Source organism: Neophocaena asiaeorientalis, unplaced genomic scaffold, assembly GCF_003031525.2.
Source record: "Neophocaena asiaeorientalis asiaeorientalis breed wild unplaced genomic scaffold, Neophocaena_asiaeorientalis_V1.1 scaffold30, whole genome shotgun sequence".
Taxonomy (NCBI): Eukaryota; Metazoa; Chordata; class Mammalia; order Artiodactyla; family Phocoenidae; genus Neophocaena; species Neophocaena asiaeorientalis.
Genome location: NW_020174923.1, coordinates 15,364,011 through 15,372,565, shown reverse-complemented (window position 1 = coordinate 15,372,565; position 8,555 = coordinate 15,364,011). Strand labels below are relative to the sequence as shown.

The following is an 8,555-nucleotide window of genomic DNA, read 5'->3' as shown; positions in this document are numbered from 1 at the left end:
GAGGTCTCTTAGGCTGTCTTCATTTCTTTTCCTTCTTTTTTATTCTGTTCTGCAGCAGTGAATTCCACCATTCTGTCTTCCAGGTCACTTATCCATTCTCCTGCCTCAGTTGCTCTGCTATTGTTTCCTTCTAGTGTATTGTTTTTGTTCTGTTTTTTTTTTTTGCGGTATGTGGGCCTCTCACTGTCGTGGCCTCTCCCGTTGCGGAGCACAGGCTCCAGACATGCAGGCTTAGAGGCCATGGCTCACAGGCCCAGCCGCTCCGTGGCATGTGGGATCTTCCCGGACCAGGGCACAAACCCGTGTCCCTTGCATCGGCAGGCAGACTCTCAACCACTGCGCCACCAGGGAAGCCCCTTCTAGTGTATTTCTCATTTCAATTATTGTGTTGTTCATCTCTGTTTGTTTGTTCTTTAATTCTTCTAGATCTTTGTTAAACATTTCTTGCATCTTCTTGATCTTTGCCTCCATTCTTCTTCTGAGGTACTGGATCATCTTCACTATCATTATTCTGAATTCTTTTTGTGGAAGATTGCCTATCTCCACTTCATTTAGTTGTTTTTCTGGGGTTTTATCTTGTTCCTTCATCTGGTACGTAGCCCTCTGCCTTTTCATCTTGTCTGTCTTTCTGTGAATGTGGTTTTTGTTCCACAGGCTGCAGGATTGTAGTTCCTCTTGCTTCTAGAGATGAAATTTTCTATACAATGATAGAGTCAACAATATTTGGTGCCAAGATCTTAAGGTCCATCTCACTTTTTTGCAAAAATTTCCTCCCAATTTGTTGTAGTCTTATCACTGTCCCTTCGTGGTCACCAGCTGAAACCGTGCAAGTCAGATTGGGACTTGAACCCACGAGCCGGGACTTGAACCCAGCCAAAATCCAGATTGGGACTTGAATCCATAGTCCTTTAACTGAGCTCACACACTTGGTCTCATGACTTAAAGCAGCTCAGGTTCTTGATGTCTCATCACAGAAAGAATTCAGTGAGAGACCAATTACTTTTTGTTTTGAATGTGATGAAGAGCCTCAGAGATTAGCTAACAAGTGCTGGGACCTGAATCTTCTGGCTGTTCCCTGAACGCACCTGAGCCCCCTCTGCCCTCAGCCTGTTTAGGTCAGGCTTTGGGAGACCCCTAATAGGCAAAAGAATCAGCTAGAGCAGCTTCTGAAACTCAGAAACTAGAAACAGCAGGAACCATAGCTTATTTCACAGAAGCCACCGAGCTGTCACTTGGTGACACTGGCTTCTGGGGCAGGAGAAGTCACAGGCTAAGTGCTGTCCTGCAGCTCCTGCGGATTCTGGAGACACCCTGGGAATGCATCTCCACCCTTTCTTGTCATCACAACAGCCTTCCTCTTTAAAAATTCAATCCCTTGTGTGTGTGTGTGTGTGTGTGTGTGTGTGTATGTCTGTGTGTGTCTGTGTGTGTGTGTTTCCCCTACAGGTGGTAGACTGTGCTATTCTATATTTGTGTTATTTTAATCCTTTTTCTTGTGTCTATCAAATAGGGAGCAGATTTCGTAGCTCTAGGCCAGTGAATAAACACTCGATTGGGTAGGCCAGGGATATGCTCTTCATAGACTAGGCCCTGCAGACGCTGCTGAATGCCTCTCTGAGGCCCTGCCATGGACTCCAGCCCTGACTGGAGTGCCTGCCGTTTCCAGGAGTCCGACTAGGTGCAACCGAATGTTGTGGGTGCGGTGAGATGAAACCGGAAAAAGCATCTCTCTGTCCTAAGACTATGTCTTTGGCCTAGACTTCCGCATGTGCTTGACCAACAGTTTCGTCCGTTCCGACAGCCATAGAGTTTTGTTTTCCTCTGGTTAAAAAAGTAGTCGATGCCCATTGTGGGAAATTTGGAAGACACAGAAGAGGATGAAGAAGAAATAAAAATCACCCAATAATCAAAACTCAGAAGACCATTGCTACTGTTCTGGAATTCAGAGGTGGGTTGCAAACTCAGGACCCATGGGCTATTTTCATCCTGTACTTGTCTGCTGGCTCAGTGTTTGAACACTGAGTTACCTGCCTTTAGGGGGAGCATGTCTGGTTCACCACAGGCCCCACAGCCTTTGTCATGTATTTCTCCTGCCATACCTGCCTGTTCCCTGAAGACATTTGAATTTACAACCCAGGGCTCTCTTATCTAGAAATATTGTCTTAAAAAACAAAACTGGGATATCTGGGTATATACGACTTTACGTCCTGCTTCCTTTCCCTAAACATTTTATTGTGAGCATCATCTCCTGCCATTAACTGTGAAGAACACAATAATTATTATAATTTGTATAACCCTTCTCCTATTGTTTGGTATATAGATTATTTTAAGTTTTTTTGCTGCCACCAGGATAGATGTCCTTGCTTATAACTCCTTGATTATATGTCTTATTTTCTTAGAATAGATTCATAGGAGTGGAATTGCAAGCTTTCTGAAGACTTTGACACATGTTGCCAAATTCCACTTTGTACCAAGTTACCCTACAGGTAGACTATGAAAGCATCTCTCATAACTGTGTCATCAGGAATGCATGCCAAGGGCTTGGCAAGCACCTGACACATCAGTGCCCAGGAAATGTTAGTTATTAGTTTCACTACCAGTATTGAACATTATTTGAAAAAACCTTAGCCTAGCTAAGTTAGGCCAAATTTATCTCATGTAAGTTTACGTTCATTACTGAGTGAGCTTGAACTTTTTTTCCCTCCAATTTTGTCAGCCATCTGTATTTCTTCTTCTGTGAAGTTGTCTGCTGTGCCTCTTCCCCAACTTTTCTATTAGGCATTTGTGTTTTTCTTATTGATTTGTAAGAGCTTTCTATGTATTACCTCTCTGTCCCATTTGCTTCGAATCTCTCACTGGTACAATTCAAACATGTGGCTCCTACTCCCACTTATGCAAACCACTTAGAATGTGAAAAAAAGGACTACAGAGAGACGACTGAGGGAATAATTGGGGGAAGATAAGCAGTCCTGGTATAATAGAAAGTTGGGACAAAATCTCAGTGAATCTCAGGATCATGGAAGATGTCTTCTGGGTGCAGGTGGTGGATTAGATGAGCCTCCTGGGTCCAGGAACGTCTGCTGCATAGGGAACCTCACCTTTCAAATAACAGTCTACAGTTCACTGAGGACTGTTGGGGAGATGGCAGGAGAGAAACTTACAGGAGTTGAGTGCCCACTATAGTCAAGTCCTGGTCAGACTATTATCTCCTTTAGTTATTACAGCAATGCAGTGAGGTAGATATCATTATCCTTATTTTAAGACAAGGGAACTGTAAACCAGACTGGCTACTTGACCACCCAAGACTCCACCGCTGGGAGGAAGAAGAGCTGGAATTAGAAGTGAGATCTGCCCTTCCCAACAGAAGGCATTAGATCACTGGGAACCCGTGGACATCTAGTTGCTAGGGATTCACATATGCTCTAATCGTCCCTAACTTCAAGCCATCCAAATACATGTTCTATATTTGCGTGTGTCCACCACAGTATATATCATATTTTTAAATAAAGGCTCCTGTGTTTATCCGGTAGCAAGGAAGTGTGATGCTCGGTGGCTTCCCCAAGGGGAAGAACAGATCCTTGGCAAGGTGAGCTGCCAAGCATCCCTTTCCTTGAATCCCAAGGGGGGTCCTTAGGACCTGTTCCTCCTTTCCTTCTGCCACCGCAGGAGAGGACAAGCGTGGCTTAGGCCTTGGGATGAACGCTCAAGACTGAAAGAGGAGGTATCCGCCAACCAGAGCTTTGAAATAAAGCATATATTTGCTTCGATGTTATTTCTTACATGGTAAGGTCTTGACGCCTTGGATCAGAGGGGAGAAGATCTCCGTGGGAGGTGAGTTGTCGGCCATCCACAGACCCCCCTATCCTTCTCTCCTGGGAAGTGGGCAGGAACTGTGGCCAGGTGAGACATCCCTGGGCTGCAGACTGCCTCTCCACCCCCCACCCCCACCCCATCCCCCAACACCTACCACCCACCACCCAAATACCCTCTCCAGAAGCCTGATGGCGGGCACCCACTCAAAACCATGCACAGTCTCATTTATGGAGTAATGGCAGAGAAAATTAAAACTCCTCCCTGCCCTGCCTTTTCCCAGCAGCCTCCCTTGGAGAAGGAAATTGGATCCAATAGTTTGCTTTTAAGTGTTTCACTGTAAGGTACACACTCTTCCCATAAAAACGGAAGTGTCTAAAAACCACACGGAATTCACCAGGTTACAGCACAAGTCGGTCTCTCTGAGGACTGAGGTGCACGAGCTGCAGGTCCTTACCTACTCCCCTGAGGGCTGGCGCCTTCCTGGGCAGCTGCAGTTTCTCTCTGCTTCTGTCCCCAGAAGCTCTCGGGCTCTGCATTTCTGGGCTGACTATGAGGTTTGGCCTCTTCTTCCTTGATAAAATCTGCGATGCCTGGGCTGCTGAAAGATGCAAAATCTTTTCAATAATTTTTACAGGAAAACATCTTCTGTAGAAAGAATGCTCAAAGGGTGGGGAAGGCTTTTAAGGAAATAGAGCCAGGAGGTCAGGGAAGAGCTGGATTTGAAATCTGGTTCTATGACCTTGTAGCCATGTGGGCTTGGACAAATCACTTCTGGAAGCCTCAGTTTTCCCACCTGTGACATGGGAATAATAGTACCTACTTCACAACGCTTTTATCACCATTAATGAGCACCCCTGACACCTGCAATGTGGAGTCTGTAGGGGGTGTTTCCTTTGACTAAGAAGTTTCTGGCTTCCAGTTCTTAGATGTTGGGATGGGCCTGTTGGTAAAACCGTCAAGAGCCTTTTACATTTGGGACACACCACAAGCCCTGCTCCCCACGTGTTCATCCAAGTTTGAATCACAACCTATTTTACACCTGCATATTCATATCCTCAGGTTGTTTTTTAGCAGCTAATCTGGCTTTCCAGAAAGGTTCCAAGCATCTGGGGACCACATACCCTTTCTCTTGCCTGTGTGCTACCCACCACTGGGCTTGGATGATACACTCACAGGAGGATGGTAGCTGGAGCGCTAACTTGGATTGAGTTCCCAATATTTTTTTTTAAGATTCACATTTTGAATTAGTTTGCTAATTAGTATGAATAATCTCAAGTTTCTTCCTCACACGTATTAAGTGTCAGTGCACGTGAGTTTAGGGAAAGAGTTTTGTTATCTTCCATGCATCTCTACAAGTTCTCGAGTTCACAGGCAGTTAAATTGTGAATATCTAGATTAAATGCTTCCAAGAGAAGTTGCATGGCTCATCCCCTTTTGGACAGTTCAGAAATTTCACAAATAGCCGTAGCCAGCAGGCCACGGGGGTCAAGCTGGGAAGGGTCCCTGAGTCCTGTGCGAGAGAACAGCCTTTCTTGGCACGTGAAGACAACTGAATTTATGTTCCATGGTGTAAGCTGTGGTTGGGTGAATAGTTTTCATCCAGATTCAGGGAAGGAATGAAAGCTCTCCTTGGCAGTCAGTGAAACCTCATTTAAAACAGTGATTAGGTACTACCTACTTTCCCTAACAGGCCCTGGTAGGGGAAGGCAGTGGGTTCTGTGCTCTAAGACAGAGAGGATCGTGTTCCACCGGGAACTTACTAAAAGGGGGAGCTGCCGGTGGTGTGGGTTCCAGCTTAGGGCACGTCGGTGGAGCCCAGAGGGGTTGTGGGCATGACCAGAAAGGAGAGAAGAGAATCCTCCAGGAAATGAGATGGTGTAAGATCGTGATTAGACAGGATTTCACTGACCAAGTGTGGGGAGAGAGGGGGAGGGATCAAGGGCTTTACACTAAGGGACCGGGCACGGAGGGAAGTGGGGAGGCACTTAGCCTCAGGAGCTGTGTTCCTCTGGTCCACAGACTTCTCCCCATCACCTGAGGCCTCGTTCCTGTCCAGCGCTCAGAAGTCAACAGCTGCCTCCTGCCTAAGCACCTGGCTGACCGGGGAGAAAGCAGCAGGGTTATTACTTACTGAGGAGCAAACAGAGGGAGGATCCGGGAGGGGCCAGGCTCGGGGCACAGGCCAAGTCCAGTGTGTGTTCAGGACCTGGCTCAAAGGTCCTTGTCACAAGGATTTTACTCTGATTCCCAGCAGAATATTCAAATTTCCTTCACAGCCCAGGCAGCAGAACTTCACCCTGCCTGCAGCCCCCTACTCCCCCTGCTTCACACCCTCGGGGGAGTGAACGCCCTCCCAGAGGGCCTTTCTTCTTCCGCCTGCGCTAACACGTGCCAGCCAGCAAGTCCCTGGAGGTCTGTTTCCAGCTTTAGGAGTCTGCTTTGGCCAGAACGTTCAGGGTCCTTAGGGCCTTTAGCATTTAAATATTCCAAAATTGCCTCAGGTGTGTGTCTTTTCTCTCCAACTAGACTGTAAGCTCCTTAAGGGTGAGGACCCTGTCTTAGCCAGCCTGTGTGTTGCCTCAAATTCTACTGCAGGGCAAATCATAATCGCCTAGCAGGCCTTGAGAAGATGTATTCAGCTGAAACTATGGGGAAATTCCAAAAGTAGAACCATTTGTTTTTTCTTGTGCTGAACACCAAGGATGACTTAAGATAAAAGGTTAGTCTGTTTTCTTGTTCAAAAAAAGTACTTTCTTCAAAGCGTCAGATCTCTTAAATGATTTCCATAACCCTGTCTCCTCTAATTGAGTTCTCAGCAAACTAGAGTAATAAAGCTGAAACACTAGAGGCTGTTTGACCGGGTCTGGCAGTGAAGAAAACACTGCTGGTACTGTACGCAGAATCCTCTGACTCTGGGCAGTTTGAATCTCAGTATCTGCACCTGTAAAGTGGGAATATTCCCATCTTGTAGAGTTATTGTGGAGATTAGCAATAATGTATGTAAATGCTCTAACTCAGTGTCTGGTGCTCATTAGCTGCTAAAAACGGTAACTGCTGCTTCCACCACAAATAGTGATTCTATTACTACTACTAATAATAACTGGGAATCTGAAGTCACTCCCCTGAGAGAACTGAATTTGACCAGAAATTTATTGTTATGCAGGCTTTATAGGTTGAGAATAACTTATTCAGCAGCCTTTATTTCTGTTATTCTTTTTTTTTTTTTTTGCGGTACGCGGGCCTCTCACTGTTGTGGCCTCTCCCGTTGCGGAGCACAGGCTCCGGACGCGCAGGCTCAGCGGCCATGGCTCACGGGCCCAGCCGCTCCGCGGCATGTGGGATCTTCCCAGACCGGGGCACGAACCCGTGTCCCCTGCATCGGCAGGCGGACTCTCAACCACTGCACCACCAGGGAAGCCCCTGTGTTATTCTTGCTCTCTTCCTTAATCCTGTTATAAAATCCAAGAGGCAAACAGCAACTTGTTTTTTATTTTAATTTGTTCAACAAATACCCGTGTGCCTTTGCTATGTAATGATCCAAGGGTTCACAGAGATGAGTAACACATTTTGGCCTAAAGATTATAATCTAACTTGGCTGCACCACTGACTTCTTCCCTGTGATACGCTTTAGGTTCAGTGGAAAGCAAACTCCTGGGAATTATTCCTTCTTCTCCATCTGCAACTGAAGTTACAGATGAGGTGACCTAAGCTGCCTAGTTTGTATTTCCATGAATTCCAGTTCCTAATCACCTTACCCGCATCCAAAGTGAACCAAACCTCAGACCTCTGGGGCCTTTCTAAGATGGTCCTCACCGTGGCATGTTACATATATTAATCTGCAGGAAGGCCAAGTTATATTTACACTGAAAGGTGAAATGTAACTTCCTCTCCAGGTAGGAGGACAGACGCTTTGCCTTACAGAGAATGGAGGGGGTTGTGTTCAGGAGTTTCATTGCCAGCCAACCTAACATCCTGAAGTTTGTAGGTGAATTTGGGGAAGACTGTGGCTTGCTTTGGGCACCGTGAAGCCCACACCTTCTAGTATCTGGGCAAAGGGGTACCTCCAGTAGCAAGAAAACCAAACAGCTGTTTACATAGAAGGTGTCTGCCTCCGTTCTCTCTCTTTTTTAAAATAAGTTTATTTATTTATTTATTTATTTTTGGCTGCGTTGGGTCTTCGTTGCTGCGCACGGGCTTTCTCTAGTTGCGGCGAGCGGGGGCTACTCTTCGTTGCGGTGTGCGGGCTTCTCATTGCAGTGGCTTCTCTTGTTGTGGAGCACGGGCTCTAGGCACGCGGGCTTCAGTAGTTGTAGCACGCGGGCTCAGTAGTTGTGGCTCACGGGCTCTAGAGCACAGGCTCAGTAGTTGTGGTGCATGGGCTTAGTTGCTCCGCGGCATGTGGGATCTTCCCGGACCAGGGCTCGAACCCGTGTCCCCTGCATTGGCAGTCGGATTATTTTTTTTTTCTAACATCTTTATTGGAGTATAATTGCTTTACAATGGTGTGTTACTTTCTGCCTTGTAACAAAGTGAATCAGCTGTACGTATACATATATCCCCATATCCTCTCCCTCTTGCGTCTCCCTCCCACCCTCCCTATCCCACCCCTCTAGGGGGTCACAAAGCACCGAGCTGATCTCCCTGTGCTATGCGGCTGCTTCCCACTAGCTAGCTGTTTTACATTTGGTAGTGTATATATGTCCATACCACTCTCTCACTTCGTCCCAGCTTACCCTTCCCCC

At 46.6% G+C, this 8,555-nt stretch overlaps 1 protein-coding gene across 1 annotated transcript in view; it reads right to left on the bottom strand.

Annotated features, from left to right (window-relative positions):
- Positions 1–8,555, bottom strand: part of MARCHF10 (membrane associated ring-CH-type finger 10) — a 78,901-nt gene that overhangs the window by 30,261 nt on the left and 40,085 nt on the right. The window contains exon 4 of the mRNA XM_024761131.1: positions 4,268–4,411. Coding sequence (XP_024616899.1) covers positions 4,268–4,411 — 144 coding nt within the window. The remainder of the gene's footprint in view (positions 1–4,267; positions 4,412–8,555) is intronic.